This window comes from Sphaerodactylus townsendi, linkage group LG03, assembly GCF_021028975.2.
Source record: "Sphaerodactylus townsendi isolate TG3544 linkage group LG03, MPM_Stown_v2.3, whole genome shotgun sequence".
NCBI classification, from domain to species: Eukaryota; Metazoa; Chordata; class Lepidosauria; order Squamata; family Sphaerodactylidae; genus Sphaerodactylus; species Sphaerodactylus townsendi.
Window position 1 is genome coordinate 122,832,882 of NC_059427.1, and position 23,450 is coordinate 122,856,331.

General features: G+C 46.6%; 1 protein-coding gene and 1 long non-coding RNA gene across 3 annotated transcripts in view; one reads left to right on the plus strand and one right to left on the minus strand.

The window, feature by feature from the left end:
• Positions 1-22,854, plus strand: part of LOC125429939 — a 35,027-nt gene extending 12,173 nt beyond the window's left edge. For both annotated transcript variants that reach the window (XM_048491550.1, XM_048491552.1), the window contains exons 3-5: positions 6,078-6,179; positions 8,420-8,584; positions 21,654-22,854. In XM_048491550.1, coding sequence (XP_048347507.1) covers positions 6,078-6,179; positions 8,420-8,584; positions 21,654-21,794 — 408 coding nt within the window. In that variant the 3' untranslated portion in view covers positions 21,795-22,854. The remainder of the gene's footprint in view (positions 1-6,077; positions 6,180-8,419; positions 8,585-21,653) is intronic.
• Positions 535-21,663, minus strand: LOC125429940. The gene is made up of 3 exons (XR_007244069.1): positions 18,839-21,663; positions 13,670-13,673; positions 535-546 (listed from the first exon to the last, which is right to left on the minus strand). It is a non-coding gene; the product is annotated as an uncharacterized LOC125429940 (long non-coding RNA).
• Positions 22,855-23,450: the final 596 nt, after the last annotated feature.

Consider the following 23,450-nt stretch of genomic DNA (forward strand, 5'->3'; position numbering starts at 1 on the left):
TTCTCATCCCAGCACAGGGCAACTGCAGCTGCCAAAAGACAAGCAAGTTTATTGTAGAGGAGAGAGAATAAAATCAGCACCGCCCTGGCAGCCACCCCAGAAAGCAGCAAGCTAGCCCAGGGCTGTTACTCCCCATTCTTCACTGGCAGTTAGTCCTCCTCCACGGACCTTGGCATGCTCACTCTCTTGCCTGACTTGTCGTGCCTCAATGCTGCAGAGAAATCTGGAAGCTCTTTCCTTCACCCCAAATACTCAAGAACTGGTTAAGGTTCAACTTTGGTGGAGACAGGCAGCCTTATAAACTCAGAGATATTCTGATAATTTAAGATTAGCATTAATTTAAGAGTTTCAGATGAATACTTACAAAATATTATTGTATGTATGTGTTTGCTGGGGAGGCGCACAGGGCACACAGTAGTCATGTGGTTCTTTTGGCTGCCTGTAATCGCGAATGTGGCTCTTCATGAGCCAGACTGAGGGATTTAGATGTTTCTATTGTGTTTGTATTCCAATGGGGACCCAAATGGCATACAACATCAATTCCTCCTTCCTAATTTTTTTTCCTCACAGTCCCCCTGTGAAGATAGACTGAGTGGCCCAAGGTCAACCCATGAGCTTCTGTGGAAGAGTTGGGATTCAAACATGGGTCTCCCAGATCCTCTTCTGGTATTCTAACAAATTAGACCCTACTGGATCCCCTAGCCAGCTAGTACAACAAACAAACAAACTTCCAAAGCTGGTTAAGAGATGACCAAATGCTCTGCCTGTGGTACATTTATCATTAGGATTTGTTCTTGCCAGCTTTTTTCTTAGCAGCACTCTTGTGCCTTTAAGAACGACCTGATGTGCAGAAATATAACATGTTTTTCCTGTTATGGGAGGGCACATGCTGATGGGTAGCTGTTGCAGACATAGAAAAACAATCTGACAGAAAAACACCCTGGCAACCTCAGCTGCCATCATGCCAGGACTGCCATCTTTTTCTTGGCCCTGATCTCAATCGGTATACAGAAGCAAACATTAATTTTTCTCTCCATGCCATGTCAAGCTGCAGCTGCTGGTTGCTACTGATCAGATTACCCAGGTTGGTTTTCCTCTCTCTTGGTAGGCAGCCCTGTCTCATGCCCTGATCCCGAGCTAGGAACAAGAGCCACAGGAGAGCAAGTGGGAGATTATTAAACCGGTTAAAGGAGGAGGAGGGAAACCAGGAAAATTGAGCACAAGGACTCACTGGGCTCATGAAAACAATTCTTTTGCATTTGTCTTCTATTCAAGACCCGAAAGATGGAAACCCAGGCAAGCATAAAATCAATTAATGGGGCAGGCTGGAGCACCTTAAAAATGAATGATATCTCTACCCAGTGGCTTTTGAGAAAGCAGCTTTGGCAGATGGCAGTGAAAAGATCAGGATTGGATAGTGTCGAGTAAATGAAGCCACATGCTAGAAACAAGACAAAGCCAGCATGTCTAGGTCAAACACTGACATCTGGCATGTCTGTCCCCACTTTTTCCCACTGTAAATAGGGTATAGTCAAGGCTGGGAATCTTCCACAATTCAAACAGAAATTCTCATGAATCTGCAAAAGACATTTGTGTTCACAGAGTAAAGCATGCAGAGGTACTTGTCTATCCTTTACTATCTCCAGTTGTAGCTCCTTATTGCAAGAGCCATGCCTTAAAGAATCTTCAGGTTGGTAGAGAGGTTGGGCCCTGCAACCATTGGTATAATGGAAAGGAGTTTAACATGCACTCCATACCATTATCCCATGGTTGTCATGAGTTTATTGCTCTGGTCTCAAAGATACCTTGTATGTCCTCAGAAGATCTGAATCCATTACTTTATCTTGCAACAAGTCCTAGTCTTGTATGGAATCCTACAACATAGAGGGGGAGTTAATGGGTTTAGTTACTGAGATAATGTCATGATTAATCCAAATTCTGTAGGAGAACCACTGAAGATTAATTTGAAGCAGCTTGCATCTGCCTTATCCTTGATTCAGAAACCATTCTTGGATGGTTGGGGGAGGGGAGTTTCTCTAGGAAGCTCTGTATAGCATTTAAAGGCTGTAGGGCTACTTCAGTGTAATCTCTGCTTTGTTGAGCAACCCTGGGTAAACAACCTTGTGCTAACAAAGCTTTTCACATGTCATTAATTCAAGCTAGAGGGGCCTAGGATGAAGTCTGTCATCATGGCTAATTTTATGTTCTATGTAAACAGTTAACTCATGTCATGTCAAGATGGCTGGGTGGATTAGGGCTGCCAGTGGGGGTGGGGAATGCCTCATTTCCTGGCTCCCATTTCCTGTCACTGCTCCTGCAGGAGAAAAACAATTTTCAAAAATTGCTGTCAGGTGATGACATGACATCTCTTTCAGGGGAAACACTATTTTACCATAGGGTTTATGGTAATTCATAGAGAGGTGTGATACATTTAGTTTGCCCCCCCTCCCCAAAGTGACATTATGTCATGATCTTGCCCTGTGTTTTAGTGCTTTAAAAACTGACCTTTTTGTCATAAACCAAGTCGTCCAATCCTGGCTGTGTGGTAGCTTGCTGTTAACTGGAATTTCTTCAAATTAACTCAACCGCTTGAAGGCCGACTACATTGTACTAGCAAGACAAAGTGCTCCTGTGCAACTTCTAAACATGTGTTGAAACTTGGTGTTGCGAATCCTGATTATCTAAATAATCTATGAGTGTGTTAAAATGGCCAGTTGATTGTCTCTGTGGATCCACAGATGGCACAGTGACAGACTCGTGATGAGATGAATATACAAAGTTCTCTTCTTCCACATTTACCATATTGCCACAAAGGCTTCTGAAGGTAGGGACCACTCTGCATGGGCCAAAAACAGTGCCCCTGAAATGGTAAAAACACCATTTCAGGGGTGCTGTTCGCATGGCTGCCACCTCTGCATTGAGGCTGTACTTTCCCCCTGCAACTGGTGAAGGAACGCTGTTTTCCTGCCTCGCTCAATGAGTGAGGCATTTGGGAAACAGCGCTTCCCAGCCAAAGCAGCAAACGGCACCGGGTTTGAGGCGCCACTTTTAGATGCCTCCTGTTTTCCCCACACTTACCTTCTCTCCCTGCAGAGCCCCGCAGGGACAAGGAGACATGCCCACACTGCCCTTCAACCCCTGAGGTAAGTGTGGGGAAACCCAATACAGGCGTTGCTGTGCAGAGACCGCTCTGGGGCCACTGGCACCTCAGCTTGGTAGGGACCAAGTTTTCAATAAAACATGGGCAGGCATTGACATTTGGGGGGGGGGGGGTTGGCCAACCTTGTTCCTTGGTTATTGAAAATATTACTCCATGGATGACAATGAATCCATTGACTATCTCTGAGTGCTTGCACACAGATTGGCCTTGCAGAGCGCATGAATCACCACTACATCAGGTCATTTTGCAGACAATAAAATATGCAGCACCTGAACCTTATTTGCTTACAGCTCACATTTCAAATTCCAGATTCAGATTGCACAGCTATCAGGAGCTAAGCTTGTTATTTTTGCTTATGAAGTGATTAATGGGGAAGACAATAGAAACTGTCCATGCAATTGATACGATGCCTCTTGTTCAGACACCTGCAGAGATTTATCTTAGAGTAACGGGCATAAACTGCCCATAACAGAATGAAAGTGGGGTGAAATGCAAAACTGAGGTTTTGATCTTTTGTAGTCAAGTTAAGTTCACGTTTCACTTTTCACAAGAATGCGAGTGGGGCCCCTCTCAGCCATTCTCCGGCAGAACCATTGCAATCTGCTACCCTTTAATGTCCTTTTCCTTTCATCCTGATGTAGTTCACCCAGAGAGATTAATTTTCACCAAAGGATAAGGATTCAGCCTGAAAGCAGATCTTGGCCTGTTTAAATTCTGCTCTTAACATTTGACAAATCATTTAATTTTTCTTAGGGCTACAGTAGTTCTGTGGTATTTGAACACTGGTGGTTTATCCTTTGAAGTGAGCAGTCTTTCAGCAGTGACCCCTTTCATCTTTGAGGTTTCTCTGCTCCATTCTTGCAGTTACACAGCCTGTTGTTCCCTCTGTATGGCTCTCCACTCCTCCCTTTTGTACTTCTGTGCCCTTCTGCAGGTTCTTATTGGTTAGTGACTCACTGAGTTCAAAGGGGATTGAAGAGGAGGTGGAGAATCACAGCTGAGACTGTGAATTCACTCAATTCTGGACATCACCAGGCACCACTGATTTAGACCCCCTGATTATACACAAAGCAGTCCTCCCGAGATAGAAACTGCCTGTGGAGATCAGGGATAGGAAGAAGCAGTACTGAGAATTTCTATGGATGATTCAGTACTATCTACAACCAAGATGCTTTGACCACTGTTACTGGTGCTGTCATAATCCCTCTGATGATACAGACAGACAGAGCGAGCGAGCGAGCGAGCGAGCGTCGTGTAGTGGTTAAGAGCAGGTAGATTCTAATCTGTGGAACCGGATTTGATTCCCCACTCCTCCACCTGAGTGGCCAAGGCTCATCTGGTGAGCCAGATGTGTTTCTGCACTCCTACATTCCTGCTGGGTGACCTTGGGCTAGTTGCAGTTCTTCAGAACTCTCTCAGCCCCACCTACCTCACAAGGTGTCCATTGTGGGGAGAGGAAGAGAAAGGAATTTGTAAGCCACCTTGAGTCTCCTTACAGGAGAGAAAGGTGGAATATAAATTCAAACTTCTCCTCCACCTCCTCTTCTTCTTCTAGATCAGGGGTCTGCAACCTGTGGCTCTCCAGATGTTCATGGACTACAAATCCCATCAGCCCCTGCCAGCATGGCCAATTGACAAATACCATCAGCCCCTCGCCAGCCAATTGACCATGCTGGCAGGGGCTGATGGGATTTGTAGTCCATGAACATCTGGCGAGCCGCAGGTTGTAGACCCCTGTTCTAGACAGACAGACAGACAGACAGACAGACAGACAGACAGACAGACAGACAGACAGACAGACAGACAGACAGACAGACAGACAGACAGACAGACAGACAGACAGACAGACAGACAGACAGACAGACAGATAGATAGATAGATAGATAGATAGATAGATAGATAGATAGATAGATGGTGGGTGGGTGCTGGATCCTTAGTTTGCTGCAGGTTGTCAGGTTTGCTGGCAAGCTGAGAATTTCAGCTGTAGCCCTTTATTTTTTCTTTAGCATGGCCTGAGCTTCTTGCCATTTCTGCCAGCATTTCATTTGATGATGACATACACCTTGTAAACAATACTGTGTAACACAGAAAGGGCGATGGGTGCACCTCATGGAAACCATCTTATGGAAACTATGTCCAGCATTAATAATAATTAGAAAGACACCAGTCTTTGCCAGGCTAAGAGTGTGCTCAAGTGTTATGGTAACATGAAGGAGATGCCCCTTGGTTTGTTGGCCCAGATATAGCCAGCCCACATTTGTACTTTAGGGGTTCTTGTACTGTGCTGCTAACGGAAGTGAAGGTGGAAACAGAGCTACATATTGTAAAAAAATGCTGCCTTGTCTCATGTTTAATCCCCCATATTATATATTTCAACTGACTGTGTCATTGTGTCATTATGATGAACATTTCCCTGCTGAGGCAAAGAGAGTGGTGAGAAGCTCAGCACAATAACATCAGGACATGAGATAAACTGAACCAGAGGGGATGTAGAATAGGCGGGGGAGAACTCCATCTGGGTCTGCCTTTTGTGATTGACAGCCTTTTTTGTGTATGTGACATGTGCCGTCACTCGAAGGGAGTGTTTAGTAAGGCTGGTTATCCCAAGCAGATTCCCCATTTCAGAAGCCATTAAAATCTTCCCCTAGTTTCTAGTACACCTTTTGCTTTCCATGATGACATTGATCCAACATTTACCTTCCCCGGCTGAACTATAGGAAGGCACAGAAAGGCATTTGGTGATGGATGTGTTTGAAGTAAAGGATAACTGAACAGTTACTGCTTCCTATAGGGAGCTTGTTGCCTTTGTTCTGTGCCGTGCGTCACTTGCCAACATCTTGGCACACGATCAGGAAACCCTCAACAGGAATGCTCATTCATATTTTAATTTCCTTCCCTCCCTCTTCACATTATATAGGATTGTCCTCCTCCGTACTTCAGTAGCAACCAGCGATTGGTGGGGCTCCAGTCTGGAACTCAACGTCTGGAGAACACTGCTGAAAATCCTGGCACTGTACAGGTGGGAGGAGACCTTTTATAAATGAGGTAGAACATGTGTAAGAAGAGCTTGACATGTGTGGGAAGCTAATAAAAGCACAAGGGAGAGGGTGGGAGGAGGCTTTGAAAAAGGAGGGTTCACATGGGTGTAACTAAGGAAGTGGTGTGTAGGGTTATTAATCAGCTGTATGTTTGTGGTATAAGTCCAATGTGCTGTCCCTCAATATTACACAGGCGTATCTTGGGTCTGCTGACACTTACAGTGCAATCCTAAAGGGAGTTAATTAATTTCAATGGGCTTAGACTGGAGTAACTCCCTTTAGGATTGCACTGTTAATTCTGTAGATACTTTGCAGTGTAGGGCATCAGATAGTTTTCCAAAATGGAGCACTGCATTTCAAAATATAGGATACCTCATTAGTCCTACCGGTTGTGGAACGGTATGGTATAGCCCCATTTCATTAGGTTTCAGAAGCTAAGTAGGCTTAATACTTGGATTGGGGACCACCAGGGAACACTTTGCAGAGGAAGGGAATGACACACTATGTCTTCTTCTTATTTACCATGAAAGCCTTTTCTGGGGTCTCCATAAGTCAGTTGCAACTTGGCAGCACATATGCATATTAGCCCTAGGACTAGAGTTTTAATAGAGTGTCAGGCCCCTTCTGCACACGCAAAATAATGAGTTTTCAAACCACTTTCACAACTGTTTGCAAGTGGATTTTGCTATTCCGCACAGCTTCAAAGAGCACTGAAAGCAGTTTAAAAGTGCATTATTCTGCATGTGCGGCATGAGCCCCAGCCTCAGAGTCTACTTGATAGAAATTGGTTCTGTGAAAAACATCAAGTATATCTTTGCTCTCTTCCAGTCAATGGAGAAATGGGATAAAGTAGTTGAATTACCTTGCAGATTATATACATTGGGAAGCAGTAGGTGGATTTCTTCCTTTTTAGTACAAAAACTCCCAGTGCAAAATTATTCTGCAAAGTGACAAAAAACATATATAGTTGCTTATTTTGCTAATGCCACATTAGGAGGGAGTTGGTAATGGCTCTTGAACAATTAGGTTTAATTTTATGCATGTGTAGGTTTCTGGTTTTTTATTGCTGCACATTAACTGGTGTTTAACTTGACAATCAATGTACGTTGAACCTCTTCAGGCTATGAAGGGGGCACAGCGTGTTTGAATGCCCCCTCCACCGGAGAAGAATTCCCTGTGCATAGAAAACTAGCATGTCAGATAGAAAGAAGGCTAGCCTGGAATTCTTTGTTGGGCAGAGAAGCATCCAAATATGTGGCCCCCCAATCTACAGTCTTACATTGTACAATTCAAAAATGATTTACAAGAGGATTCTGCCAAATGTATAGCTCAGCTCTCCCTTGTTTATTTTTACTGTATTTTTCTTTGGATGTTTAGAATTCCTTATTAAAATGGGATAGCAAATGGCTCATATGTGTGAATTACATGATTTAGCACTGCACTCGCTTCCCCAGATGGCTCTTCTCAGCAGGGAAAATCATAAATGTTCCTGGTGTAGAGAGGAACAGCGTGACTGACAGAGACACAGCTCTTTTCTCTGTTTTCAGACAGGAAGAGGGCAGCATGAGCAGGCAGACTTTGAACAGCAAGGGCTTAAATAAGCCCAGATTTCAGTTTATTTTAAGGGAATGCCATAGTAGCAAAAAAGTCTCCTTCCAAAAACAACCCCAGCAAAACCCCAGCATAACACTTGAGCACGCTTGATTGTGCTCAAGTGTTATGGTAACATGAAGGAAATGCCCCTTGGTTTGTTGGCCCAGATATAGCCAACCCACATTTGTACTTCAGGGGTTCTTCTACCGTGCTGCTGATGGACAAAAACAGCTGTTTAGGGGCTTGCGGTTTTGGAGATAGGGCTCTTTAACCTACCTGAGGGTTCCAGTCTGTGGGTTGGAGACCACTGTCCTAGTCTAGCATGCTCATCGCAACACCATGCTAGTTCTCTGGAAGGCCTTGGGAAAGTATCTTCAGTGTTCATATGGAATATTTAAGCCATATTTGTTAGCCAGGGTCTAGAACTTTCTAGAGTGGGATTTGAAAGAGAGAGGGCAGGAGGATAACCTTCATCTTGGCCTTGACTTGCCTCAGACTCTGGATGTGTCACAAATATCCAATATGACCAGTGACTGTGCTCATACAGGGCACAGTTTCTCGTAAACCCATCAAGTTAAGCAATAGGACTGTTATGGAACAAGGAAGTAACCTTAGTTTCTGTATCCAGGGGGACGAACTCTTCTGTGTTGGACCCCCCAGCAGCTATCAGCTGCCTCCATGGGAACAGCCACGCCTGCCAAGTTACGAGAGCGTGCGAAAGAAAGATCGGCAGAGGGAGATCCACCAGATGATTGCTGAAAGGTTTGGTTTGTGGGCAGATGTCTCCCAAGAGGTGAGAAACCTTCCCCAAAGCACTCCCGTTTGTAGGGTTCATTTGTACAGATTGTGCGTAGCACTCCTTACTGTGATCTTGTGGGACTCTGCTCTTTCTTTTCAATGGCTTTTTTATCTCTTGGAGAAGGAACATAACGTACCAGGAGGCTCCGCAGCTTAGCCACTTGTTTATATCCCTTCTGGTTAATGATTCATCAAGTATATTTGGAAAAGTAACATTTCTTACGTCTTCCACAAGGAAGTGTGTGTGTGTGTGTGTCGCGATGCGCGTCGCGCGTGCGTCGATGCGTCGCGTGCGTCGCGTCGCGTCGCGTGCGTGCGTGCGTCGTCGCGTCGCGTCGCGTCTGAAACATAAGGTCAAGTACTTGCCTGTATAAGCAATCTGTGCATATCCTGTCATACTTAAAGGGTGCCAGTTATACATACAAGAGAGCTGAACTTTTGTGTGAGTATGTCTATATGAGAGGGAATGTGCGGACAATTGCCACATATTTTTCTTCTGTCACACACATATCAACCTTATGGCATGAGTTGAGTCTAAATGGACAGACCCCATCAGGATCAAGACAGAGGTTAAGATAAGAGGTGTGGGAAGCAGAGGCGTAGGGGGAGAAAATGGCGACCAAGGAAAAATGGTGCCCAAGCCCCTCCCCCATGGCCCCACCTCACCCCTGCGGCACCCTCCCCCTCCCCTTTTTCTGCCGACAAACCAGCCAGCCGAAAAAGCAGCCTGGCTGGGACAAGAGTAGAAGGGGGAGGGGAGGGACAGAGGGGGATGAGTCAAGGGGCAATTTTCTGCCCCTGGGTGCATACCTGCTGTGTGGAAACCCACCCCCCCTTTTATAGCTATGTCTCTGCTGGGAAGCATTTCAGCTATTTTATATTCTGTTCTTGCCTTCTGCCAATTCTCCAGCATGTGAAGGCTGCAGTTCAAAGACGACCTACTTGGAATGAACTGAATAGAACCTGTGACGCTGTCTTAATTGGCCACTTTGCCCTGATTCTGCTGAGCCTATAGACACTTTGGGCGTTTTGAGGGCAACAAGTGGGTACCATCTCAAAGTGGCTGCTATCTAGGGCTGATCCCCTCTAAATCTGAAAGGGTACAAGCCAAGGATCAATCTGCAACATTGGCAAGGGGTCCTTGCTTCTTGGGTTCTTTGAAGTACATCTTGCTCCAGAGAGGTAGAGGAAGGCTAGGATTTGCTTTGGAGAAGAAATGCTTTGACAAAAAAGCAAAGTGGATGTCAGGAAACCCACTGGAGGGCACCTTGGTGCCCAGGTTGGGGGGGGGGGGTTGTCACTGAACTAGCCCCATATCATCTACTCTCATGGGCAGTAGCTCTGCAAGGTCTCAGGCCTTCTACCTAAAATCTTCTTAACTGAAGGCACCAGGAATAGACCCAAGAAACGTTTACTTGCAAAATGTGTTTCCCACCACTGAGCTAAGAGTCAGTTTTATACCTTGCTTTTTCTTTACCTTTAAGGTGTCTCAAGGGCCGTTTCCGCACGGCCACGCTCGGGGTGTGTGTCGGCGTATACGAACGGTCCCGGTAGGGGCGGGGATGACGGCGCAGCCTGCAGGAGGCTGCGCAGTCGCCCGAACACCTTACCGTCCCTCCGACCTTCCAGCGCGTCGCCCAGGCCAGGGGAGACGCCTCCCTGCACTGCACGACAGCTCTGGAGTCGCAGGGCGGGGGGGGCGTGTCCCCTGGCCTGGGCAACGTGTCGGAAGGTCGGAGGGATGGTAAGGCATTCGGGAAAGGGGGGAATGGCGCCTTCCAGCCGCTGCCGTTCGCACGGCAGTGGTTGGAAGCCGCTGTTTCCGAAAAACCTTGCCCAGGGAGCGAAGTTCGGTTTGCGAGGCTGTTGCAATGTGGCGGCGACAGCCGTGCGAACCGCTCCCCAGGGATGCTGTTTTTAGCGTCCCTGGGTCGCTGTATCCCACCCGTGCGGAAACAGCCAAGGTGGCTTACAATTGCCTTCTCTTTCTCTCCCCACAACAGACACCTGTGAGATAAGTGGGGCAGAGAGCGATCTGAGAGAACTGAGACTGGCACCAGCAGGATTTATGTGGAGGAGTAGGTAATCAAACCTGGTCTTCCAGATTAAAGTCTGCCACTCTTAACCACTACAATGGCTAAGTGTAGCCCTTCGGGGGTGGGGCGGTATACAAAACCCAATAATAAATAAATAAATAAATAAATAAGTCCATGGTGCCATTGCAAACATAGAGTAATGAAAGGGAGCCATTCACATACTTTAATGTGTATCTCTGGTTACTTCACTGATGTCTCTAGCACAGACCCACCCAGATTGTGGACAAAGTGTAATTTTGATTTCCTCCATACTGGGTTTCTTTGTCAGCTTCAGGAAGCTGATCTGCAGTAGAAGAGATAGATTTGAGTCCAGAAGCACCTAAGAGATTTGCAGGGGATGAGCTTTTGAGAGTCAAAGCTCCTTTTGTCAGAAAAAGGAGAAATGAAGATCCCTTATATCTCAACCAGAAAATGGTAGGGGAAAAGAATAGCAGCACAATCCTGTGCAGGCTAACTCACAGGTCAGTTCTGCTGTATTCTGTGGGGCTCACTCCCTGGTAAACATGCATTGGTTTGCATTGAAAGGCACTCACATGCTTCTGTGCTCTATTGCTTTGCTGTGGTTGAACTAAGTTTGTTTTTGCCTCGACTTCCTCTCCAAGCCCTGAATGGACACTCAGTTTTGGATGTGCATGGAATTTACTTGCAGAAAATATAGTTAGGAGTGCAATGGTATGAGGGTCTGGTGGCCACGCCAGCTGGCCAAAAGCCTGGTGGAACAGGTCTGTTTTACAGGCCCTGTGGAAGCTCTGCAGATCCCGCCATCCATTAAATTGTGGGTGGGTTGTATTGCTGCTACTGATTTTATTGGTTTTATGTATTTTAATGATATTTTTCGATGTTTTTTAAAAGAGCAGTTTATTAAGTTGAATTAACAACAACAACAACAACAACAACAACAACAACAACAATAATAATAGGGCAGCACTTGAAACATCTTCGAATTGACAAAATTAACATCTGTCAAATTCAGAAGGCAGCCCTGCTGGGATCTGCACGAATACTACACCGATACATTAGAACTTTCTAGGCTTCTGGGTGAGGCTCGAATTGTAATGAAGGCCAACAACCAGCTAAAGATCTGGCAGCTGTGAAATCTACAATAATAAGAATAAGAATAAGAATAATAAATGTAAGAGCATGTCAACAAATTTAATTTAAACCAGTTTTGATCTAAGGGATCCTGGGAACAGTAGTTCTGTTTGGCAACTAAAAATCTTGAATCTCCAAAATTTTCACCAAGTTGCATCTTTTGGAGCTGTTTAAGGGGATCTGAATGACACTGAAAAGAAAGAGAGAGAGAGAGAGAATCTTTTTTTTCAGTGACTTGAAAGTGGCATGAGAGAATAAACATTGCCGGCAGGGTTCCATTCATCCCTCTGTTGTTTCTGTTCATAGATCCTGCAGTTTTTCATAGTGCTTCAAAAATCAGCAAAATCTCTTTGACCAGAAACAGTAATGAAGGGGCGGGGGGAGGGGGGGGGAGATTTGTGTCTATGGCACAGAAAACTTTGTTTCCATCAAACCAGTTCTTTCAGTTCTCAAGACTGAAGCTGCAGTGTGAAGTGAATCGTATTCCAAACACATTTCAATGGAAAGGGGAAAGTATTGTTGTCAATTGCCCTGAGTTGCTCTTGTATGATGGGGGTGGGGTGGGGGGAGGAGAGTTGAAAAGGTTTAAATCAATAAATGGCAGAAGCCAAATCATTTTTCCAAATGGATGTTGACATCTCAGGCAGTTGCTGTTAGAGCAGAATACTGGAAATCCTAAAAAAAAATTAAACATTTAAATACATAAATAAATTAAAATCCTGTGGTTCAGATCTAGTGCAAAGACCTGTAATGTCTGTGCATGAATACCAATCTTTTCAGAGCTTTCCCTTGTTTGAGCAGTCCCTTCTGGTCTTGGGAACATTTATTCCTGGGATCATGGATCCTGCCTGAAGTAACAGGAAGATTCAGTAGGAAGGAAGAAGCAGGTGACTTAATTCTTTGTTTCATCTGCAGAACTAATGCAAAAGGCGGGAGGGAGCAGTTTTGTCCTCTTCCCTCCCCCCCTCCCCACAGTTTCCTGACCTGTGTGGCTGTTACCCCCATGGGTTCCACAACCCCAGGAATAAGCTTTCCCTGGAGACCGAAGAGACTGTTGGGGGAGGGGGTCAGCCAGGAAGATCAACAACTGTCAGTGCCTTTCACTGATGGCTTGTGGGATCCAACTCCCCTAAGAGCACAATCCTATGCGGAGTTGTTCCAGTCTATGCCCATTAAAAAAGTGCCGGTGTAATGTAGTGATTAAAGTGCTGGACTAGAATCTGACAAACCCTGGTTCAAATCCCCACTTTGCCATGGAAACGTGCTGGGTAACCTTGAGCCTGTCACATACTCTTCACCTCAACCCTGGCAAGTATTTGGATCAGTGGCTTACCACTAATGGGACAGGGGATATCCCATGACCTCCGGCACATGCCGTTTCATCATGTGGGAGGGGGGGCGCCAGGCGCTGGCTGGGTCCCCGCATCCAGCTTCTCCCACAGCACAGCAATTTAACTGGTGCCCAGTGACTCCCCATGCTGGGACGCTGCTCACCAACTGAGCTATTTGTTGTGGTCGCAGGCCGGCTACTGTCCCCCACAGGGCAGGAACCGGCCTACTGCCGTGGCGCCCACCCGAGCTGGCCACTGCTGAGCCCCGCCCCGTGGCCTGCTTGCAGGCTGGCTCCTGCCCTCCCAAGGCCCTGCAGGGAGGCTGGGAGGACGGGGCTCGGCGGCAGGTGGCCCAGGCGGTGGCCTGTCATTGCAGTGCCCATCCAAGCTGCTCATCCAAGTCCCACCCCCCCCTGCCTCCCCTGCAGAAGCTCCCCCCATAGGTAGAGGCGGGGGGGAGGGAAGCTTCAGTCATAATCCCGAGAGCCATTTAGGCCAATGCATACTATTGGTTGGATGGGAGACCTCCAAGGAATACCAGAGGCATGACGACTTCCAAACTTCTCTTGCCTTGAGAACCTTGTGGAGTCACCATAAGTCAACTGTGACTTGACTGCACTTTGCACACACCCAAGGCCACTGAAATAATCGAACTGCATTATTACTTGGCTTGGCTCCGCTTTGGTCTATTTGGGATAGGATCAAAATATCGAAAACATTCAAGTTTTCAGATTCTTCAGTTGATTCCAATGGCCTCGAGTTCCACAGCCAGCCTATCAAGGAGTTATAACTGCAATGCCAGCCAGCACTCTTAGCCTCACTTTCAGTTTTATGCTGGGCACTTAATTGCTTTTCTGCAGATTGGAGAGCCCTCATAACAGCCCATGGTCTAGATAAGAGGAGGTCTGGACTGGAAAATCAGGAGCACATGGTGGAGTCCATATTTTATTTATAGATTTCAGGTCTCTACTCAGATCACACACCTGCCCTCAGCCCTTATGCATGGCAATCAGGATAACGCCCCCCCCCCTCCCGCCCCAATTCTGTGATTTATTTTCATGGGCCTCTGAAGCCTGAAAGATGTCTGGAGAAAGGAAGGGCTCGACAGATGAGACTAATTTGAATGCTCAGGCCAGATAGTTTGCCATAGTAAGATACGAGATTAGCCCCTAGGGTAGAACAACCTATTAAGATTCCTTGATTAAAGACCCAGAAAGGAATTCTCCCCCCCCCCCGGATAATGTTGGATACATTTACCTGACCAAGATCAACTTTGCTCCAAACTGGGATAGGGCAGCTAAGAACTATTTTGTGTTTCTTTCATAAATGTATGTTTTAAAATGAGACACATTTTAAAATGACCCAACGTCCAATTACTCCTTTTCCATATGTTAGCCGAACCTTGGACCCATTTTGAACAGTCTGTTTGGGTGGATCTCCCCACCCTCCACTGCCCCGTAATTTCAGGCTACTCTCAGAGGCCCACCTTTGGGAGCTCACATGCAGGATGTGAAAGCAATGGCCTTCTGCTGCTGCTGCTCCCGAGCACCTGGTCTGCTAAGGCATTTGCAATGTCAGATCAAAGAGGATCAAGATTGGTAGCCATAGATCGACTTCTCCTCCATAAATCTGTCCAAACCCTTTTCAAAGCTAATGGTGAGAAGGCACAACTTTTCTCCTGCCTTTCTTAGAAACTATGTCTATCTTTAAAATCCGTTTCCTGTGCAATGGTTGGAAAGTAAAGGGAGCCCAGACATTTTGCTGTTTGGTTTGGAATACCCAAAGCTTGTAGTCCCAGGTATTGTTACTTATATTCTTTTATTATATTTATACGCCCCATTCACTTTGTGGGCATTCCACGATGTAGGGGCCAGGGCCAAGAATGCCCTGACCCTTTTTGAGGCCAGCTGGACATCTTTTGGGCCAGGGACCTCCAGGAGATAGTTATTTGCTGATTGCAGCATCCATCAGGAGATGCGGTCCTGCAGATTCAATGGCCCCAGACCATTTAGGGCTTTGAAGGTCAACACCAGAACTTTGAACTTGATCTGGTCCCCCACCTGGAGGCAATGCAGCTGGCAGAGCTCAAGTTGTATATGTGCTCCTTATAGAATTCTGGTAATGACCTGTGGGGGCATATTCTGCACCAGCTGGAACTTCCAAAGCAAGCCCAAGGGCAGCCCTACATAGAGCAAGTTGCAGTAGTCCAATCTGGAGCTGACCATTGCATTGATCACTGAAGCTAAGTCAGTTTGGGACAAGTAGGTTGCCAATAATGTCGCCTGGAGAAGATGATAGCATGACCTGAGCCTCCATTGATAGGGTAGCATCAAGATACTTGACGGCCAGTGGAGTTCTTAGTACACACTGTCAAAAGTAGATAATTGGCAAACCCCGCCTACCCCTCCCCAGTTCAGCCACAGGATCTCTGTCTAAGATGGATTTCACTTCAACTGACTCTGCTTTAATCATTCAGCCATGGCACTCAAACAGTTGTGTGTGCCTGATGGCACCCAAGTCCAAAACTGCAGATCAGCTTGGCAAGAGGGCACATATAGATATTAAACAACATCAGAAAGAGGTCCCTTGTGGAACCTTGCACACCAGTGAATGGCACACAGAGGATCTCTCTCCAACTGCTATGCTCTGTTCTCACCCTGGAGGAATGAGTACAGCTGCTGCAAGGCTAACCCACAGAAAATTCTGGAAACTAATTGGATCCATTAGTCTCTGTGAGCGAGCATAAATTAACTCGCTGCCTATATGAGGCAAATTAGGCAAGCCTAAATGGGCCTTCAGGGCATAATGTCTGACTATGGTACTGGAATAGTAGCAACCAGATCCATGTCTATCCCCACCCTGAAAATTAAATCCAGGCTGTGGCCTGCTTGATGTGTGGGACCTGATACAAACTGGTAGAGTCCTAGACTTGCAGTGGATAATGCCAGGTCCGAGGTCTGTCTGGAGGCAGCATCATCAACATGGACATTGATATCCCCCAAGACCAGTAGTCTAGGGAACTTCAAGGCCTAACCCAACGTTGCCCCCAGCAGCCCTGACGGGGTATCTGTTGGTGAATTAGGCAGATGGTACACCAACCAGATAGCCAAATTTTCCTCAGTGTCCCTCGCTATGTCAACACACATTCGACACCTGGAATTTCCACAGCAAGAAGTGCCCTCAGGGAGAAAGCCTCCTGAATCAGGATCACCCTCCTCCCTTGTTCCTTTGTCTGGGATTGATGAAGGACTGAGAAACCTGGGTGGGGGAAGCTTTTTCAAAACAACAGTTTCTCCATCACTCATCCAGATCTCGGTCACACACACCAGAACGACTTGATGCTCTGCAAAAAAAACCTTGCAGAGTTATGGTCTTATTATTAACTAGCGGGGCCCGGCCACGCGTTGCTGTGGCAATTGTCCTTCTCATCACAGTCCGCAACCCACACAGATGTCCATGCAGATCCAATGATCCGCAGCATAGCCTTTTGGGGTGGTCAAATGGAATCCCTCTTTCCCTTTTCAATTCACATAGTTATATGGTGGTGTCTGGTTTTTTTAGTATAATGTAACCCTTTCCATTCCACAACAGAACTGTCCAGAGTGCGAATCCCACTGTCCATGAGGCTGGTTGACATGCACAGTCCTGGCTTGGGTAAGGCAGAACTGGGGCAAGGAGGCTATCCCAGTCAGGCAGCAGAGGCAGGGTGGTGAGGCGCTCAGATCGAGGCCAGCTCCCTGGGTTCTTAAAGGGCCACGTGCAAAAGAAGCAGAGGCAGTAGTGTTGGTTTGCCCCCACGCCGCGGATTTTCTTAGAAGAAAAAGGCAAACTCCAGCTTGCTTTTAGTAAAAGAGAGCTGTGGTGAATATTGGTGAGGAAGTGGGTAAGTGTTGGTTGGATGTGAGGGAGGGCAGAGTGAGGTGTGTGAGGATGAGCTGGATGTGTATTGTGTGGTAGCAGTGGGTGAGGCACAGAGAGTGAAAGTGACCTGCGTGTGAGGAGGGGGAACCCCACCTGACGTCTCACATGGCAAAGTATGTGTTTCACTTCCACTCATATTACCTAGCAGTATTACCTATTTACTGTTTTCACTGCTCATCTCTGCTCATCTGCACGAACATTCTAAGCCCTCATACCAACCCCTTAGGCCACAGACAGACAGGATGCACGAACATTCTAAGGATGACAGTTAAACACAGCCAGCTTCATGGCCTGGTGTGCCAGGAAAAAGACGTTTTACCTGGCTCAGGTATGGACTTTCGGCAATTTGAACGTCCAATTACCTGCCCAGAACAGGGAGGAACATCATGTGAAAATTTGAGAGCGATCCGTCCAACCATTTCGGCGTTAGGGCGTGACTAACAAAATCACTGTTAGCTTTTTATATATAGAGATGGATCTGACATCACACAATATCTGTGGCAGATAAGGGCTTATTTTCCTAGCCTCTCCACCATCATAGTGCAAGATGGAGCAGAGATTGGAATATTGGTGTTTGGAATATGCTGCCACAGGAGGTGCTTATGGTGTTTGGAATATGCTGCCACAGGAGGTGGTGAAGGCCACTAACCTGGATAGCTTTAAAAAGGGCTTGGACAGATTTATGGAGGAGAAGTCGATCTATGGCTACCAATCTTGATCCTCCTTGATCTCAGATTGCAAATGCCTTAGCAGACCAGGTGCTCAGGAGCAGCAGCAGCAGCAGCAGAAGGCCATTGCTTTCACATCCTGCATGTGAGCTCCCAAAGGCACCTGGTGGGCCACTGCGAGTAGCAGAATGCTGGACTAGATGGACTCTGGTCTGATCCAGCAGGCTAGTTCTTATGTTCTTATGGAAGAACACCAAGCCTGTCCATTTCTCCATGTTCTTCCCTGCCTATTTCTCCTCCTGCCACCATATCTCCCATCATGCCCTCCCAATGACTGGGATTCCTGACCCTTCATTGGCCCCACTTCTATTTCTGTTTTTCCATTTAGTGACCTTTGATGTACCTCCCAGCCCAATAATTCTCTGATTAATCAAATGGCATATCAAGGAAAATGGGCAAAGGTTTATTAAACTAGAAGCTACACAAGCTTTATTGCTCAGTTATCAAACGTTAGTGCGTAAAATCATAAGCAATCACTAAAATGAAAACAGCCAGCAAATTAAATCCAAAAGAGGTTAAAAGACTGCTTAAGGCTATTTCTGGGGAAATTGGATCATAACACTGTTATTGGGTCATCAGAGCATTTTTACAGTGCACTTTTTCTTGACTTGGATCATCATGAATCTGCCTTATACTGTATCATCCCATTAGTTTATCAGGGTCAGTATTATTCACACAGATACTGCTCCAGAGACTAGGACCAGGAGTAACGGGTTCAAGGTAATGAAAAAGAGATTCCACCTAAACATCAGGAAAAACTTCCTGACAGGAAGGGCTGTTCAGCAGTGGAATGCACTACCGCCGAGTGTGGTGGAGTCTCCTTTGGAGGTTTTTAAACAGAGGCTGGATGGCCAACAGTCAGGAGTGCTTTGATTGTGTGTTCCTGCATTGCAGGGGGTTGGACTGGATGGCCCTTGGGGTCTCTTCCAATTCTATGATTCCATGAGATAGGCAGGAGCTACTCCAGGTCTCAAGAAAGGTATTTTATATCACTTGCTACCTGCTTTTTTCACACTAGAGATGCCAGGGATTGAATTTTCTGCATGTTAGCCAGATATACCCCTCCCCAAAGCGCTCCAACAGAAGGTTTCTCGAAACAGATATATGTCCACCAGAAGAACACAAGCTCCTCACGGAATCCCTCCCATTGAAATTATGTCCCACAGGCCCCCTGTCTCCCAAGAACAGTGTTGGAGGGCACTGGGGACAGCAACTGGAGGAGGAAGAGGAGGGGAGGAAAGTTGAATTTTGAAGGCAGAGTTCCTTGAAACAATGGAAATGCTCTGACGGATCCAGGCCCATGTCTGGGCAGCTGCGCAGTCACAGCAAATTTAGTAATTCTACACAAGTTAGCTCCTTCTGTGGATTTGACAAGAGTTAAAAAAAAATTGGCAAATCACTAGCCTAATCCATATTGACTAATAAATTCACCCTATTTAAGCTCGTCATACACACACAAACACAATGGCACAGATTTTCCAATACTGGGGCGCCACAGATGCACAAGTCTGCGGTCAGAGTTCTCCAATAGGTCTAACATCCTTCTGTGAACCCATTCACCCCACTGTGCCAGGCACCTGTTTTGTACGGCAAATGCAAATAAGCTGCTAGCAGGGCAACAGAAGATGGTGAGATAGGTGACATCATGGAACCACAGTTAACATTTCATCTGCAACTCTTTACAAAAGACAGCTGCTGGCAATGGGCTGGTGTTTGTAATACTCTTTTTCCCCCTCATACGTGAGCATTCTTCATTGTTCCATTCTTAGGGAAACACACAAAAATGGGGATTTGGCCACTAGCAACAGTGGATGGGAAGGAGAGCCTCGGCACCCTGCTCAGCAGCGGCAAGAAGGGAGCTGCCAGTCAGCTCAACTCCACTGACAAAGATGCTGCCACAGGAGCCTGAGAAGGGGCTTGACTTGCCTGCCCTTTTTCAGAAGCTGGGGCCCAGGTGGTAGGAAAAGGAGCCAGCTGGCAGGGGCAAGACACCGCCTCTTTCTGGGGTGGGAAGATTCTTGGGGCCAAACCCATTAAAGGGGGAAGGGCCAGAACAGGTCTGAGGGTGGTAGCACAGGGGCTGCTGGGTTGAGGGCAGGGAATCTGGCAAAAGGTTTCACCTGACCCGGATAGGAGGAGAGAACCTAGGGGTGGGGGCAGGAACAAGATAGCACCCAACTGCTTGGGCATGGAAAGGGATGAAGCAACATCCCTTTAGGTGTCAAACTCAGGCCCTCCAGGGGTTCATGGACTATGATTCCCATCAGCCCATGCCAGTAGGGCCAATTGGCCATGCTAGCCGGGGCTGCTGGGAATTGTAGTCCATGAACATTTGGAGGGCCTTAGTTTGACACCTATGCTTTAAATGAAGGAACTGGTAAAAAGTCAAGGAGGAACTGGGTAGAGGGTTCCTGGGAGTGCATTTGAGCTCTTCCTTTGCCCATTCTGAGGCCAATGGAGATCCAGGGGACCAGGTTGACACCAAGGTGGAGGGCTAGTCAGTCAAGCCTCCCAAGGAAGCACCTCACATAGGTTATAGTCTTGATGTGTTAAATTACTTGGTCTCAGCACTGCACCCCACACAACAAGCCACAGGCTAATAGACCTTGCTCTTGCCCCAAGAGGTTTGCACGTCAAGCACTGGACTCCTTTGAAATGCACAACCCCCTACTTGCTAAAAACATGGAGGAATGGCCAAAAGGAGCATCTCAGCATCCCCATCCCACAACTAAAAGAAACTGGGAGCCCAGTTGCTCTTAGGGAAGTCTGCGCTGGTGCAGAGCTCCTTTTTCATGGAGACCTGACTAGTTTGAGGTTACACCTTTGGCATGCTGGGATCAAGAAACAAAAAATATGGAAGCCATCCAGTTGAAAATATAGGTGCCAGTAGTTGATCAAACCAATCGAGTAAATTAAAAAGGCAGGGATTCACAAGAGCAGGTTCTTGGGGCTGCAGCCACCTCCATCTAACCAACTCTCTGCTACTTACGGCTCCCCCCCCCCAACTTCCTGATTCTGTGCAATTTTAATTCACTACATTCCAGATTTGTGGAGTCCCTCAACGGGCAATCCTTTCCCCAATGCTGTTTAACATCGACATGTGCCCCCTCGCCCAGCTAGTCAGGAGTTTGGAGTTGGGTTGCCATCAGTAAACCGATAGCTATAACTGTAGAGGATGGCCAGTCAGTGACTGTCCCAGAAAATGCAGGGTGGGTGCCTGGAGGCCATGATGAGGTAATTAAAATGGTCATCTGAAATTGAATCCATCGAAGGAGAGGTCCTGTGACTGGGTTGGGGATGGGGCCAGGTTGGGAAGTTCAGCTTCTCTCTCTTGATGGAATTTGGCTCCAGCCCCCTCTACCCTCTAGCTATATCACTGCCTGTTTCCCCTTTCCACTGCAGCTCACTGATCTCGATGAAATGCTTATTGGGGGGGAGGGGGAATCTGTAGCAGGAATTTGTGGAAATTGCCGTTTAAGTTTGGATCCAACCTCTGGGGTTCCCTTTATGCCAACACCTTTTAATGGTAGAATTTCCTCACCAATTGTCAGATATTTTGTACTGTGGGATTATGCTAATATTTGACAACATGGTGGCATATTAAAATTGCATCAGTCTGTCCTGCCCCTTCGTAAGCCTGAACAGTGCCTCAGTGCCTGAACTTAGGGCATTATATTTGCATAAGATCCTCATTCCCAAAGCCCACCATTTCCTTATGCAAATGAGCTACTCAGCAGCCAGATGTTATCTGGGTGGGGTCTTTGTGTGAACCAGATGAATCCTGATGCTCACCACTGTATGTCTGAGCAAATGTTTGCATCGGCAAAGCAATAGTATAATCACTTGTTTCACGGGTGAGCAGGCGTAACCGATTGCTTTTCCTTTCCCCCCCACAGTTACCACCACCTTATGAGCAGGCCTTGAGGTATCCTGCCACTTTATCAGGAGCAGGTTCAGAGTTGTCAGCCAGACAGAGCTTGCCTGACATGCTCCAAGCCTCACCCATGTTCCAGCCTCACAGAAACACGTCTGTATAAACTGGGTCAATCCTCCAAACTATCTCTGGGATAGCACCAAGTGTTTGTTGCATGGGTTTCCTTTCCACAATGAACTCTGCCAAGCCCTTGGCCCAGAGCAACAGTAACTGAAAAGAACGATCTAGAACATTCCAGACAAAGCCAGCCAAGTGCTTTGGCTAGCGCTGAGAATGAACAATGGAAGATCTCTCTGAAACCAAACCTGAAAATAGTTGGGAAATGGAAGATGGAATAGAGGTATGAGAGGCTGGGGAAACCTCTATCTGGAATGGTCTAGATCCAGGGAATCCTGCCATCCACTACAGAGGACAATCTTAAGGGTGCTTTCCTGCCCTAGGAATAAATAAGCCAAGTACATATTCAGGAACTTAGCAGCTCCAGTGGGACTGAAGCATCGAACAAAGGCAGTCAGAAGATTACTGTGTCATTTTAAAGGGGCCAAACTAAGTTTCCTAACCAAAGAACATCCTTGGAAGAAGCACAGGCAACTTCTGTGAGACAAGGAGATACCTCTATGAGACCCCAAGAGCTGCCAAACCTTCAAAGTACTAAACTTTAAAAGGAGGGTATCTCCACTGTCTTTTTGGCTGTCTTGATAAATGACTGAAACTTTTGAGTGACAGAATGAATGTATCTTGCGTCCAGCTGTCTCAATCAACCCAGCTCTACACCTTGGACATATTCCAATGCTACAGGGAAGTTTTGCAAGTCCAAACAAGATAGAAGGTTCAACAGTAGGTGGAATCTGCGTGCTTTACAGCAAACGCTCCTGCAATAGGCGTCGTGACGGATGGACAGAGTTAACAGCCCAGGTTTTAGACCTTGCCATAGAGCTGAGAAATGGTTAGTGCAAAGATAAGAGGTCTTCTCCCATGGGGGAGGAAGGCAGCGATAGACATCTCTGTTGACCCTGTCTGAATGTTTGACGGCTGCAGCTCAGACAATCTTGTAAAGCTTAACTCTGACTTTTATTAGAGGTCTTTTTTTGTATTTGACAAATAAGCTTTTAAAATGTCGTTCCCAATGCCATTGTTTAAATTAAAACAATCAGATGAGGAAATGTCTGGAACTTCTCTCTCTGGTCCAATGTAATAAGTTACCTAAGTGGTGTGGCGGGTGGGGGGGTTAGCAAGACTGAACAGGTCTCTGACCTCCCTGTGGAATGGCAGTCAGGTGACACCCTGAATCTTTCCCAGCCTGATCAGATTGTTGCCAGCAGGACTCAGTCTAGGAGGCTCTTGAAGACATGTGACTCATGGATGCATTCTTCTCTTGTTCCCCCAGCAAATGCTTCCCTTTTCCTCCTCAACCACAGTTTAGCAGTTTGTCAGCTCTATAAAACCCAGTTAAAGTTAACTAGGGTGTCCCATAATGTAGCATTAGAATGAGGTTTCAAGATATCCTGGGTCAACTAGCTTAAACCATGTTGGAGCCAGCAAACTACTTAACAGTCATTAAAAGACAGAAGATGGCATCTGCTAATAGGCGAAGAAGGGCTCCAGATTACGTTTCTGAGGCTGGTCTCCAAGTTGGCTGTAATTATTCCCACCCTTTAGTGACAGAGATATTCATCCAGCAGGTCAGTATTTCTGACCAGCCATGTCACATGTCTGGTTATATATCAAGAGTAGTGTAGTGGTTAAGAGCAGGTGCATT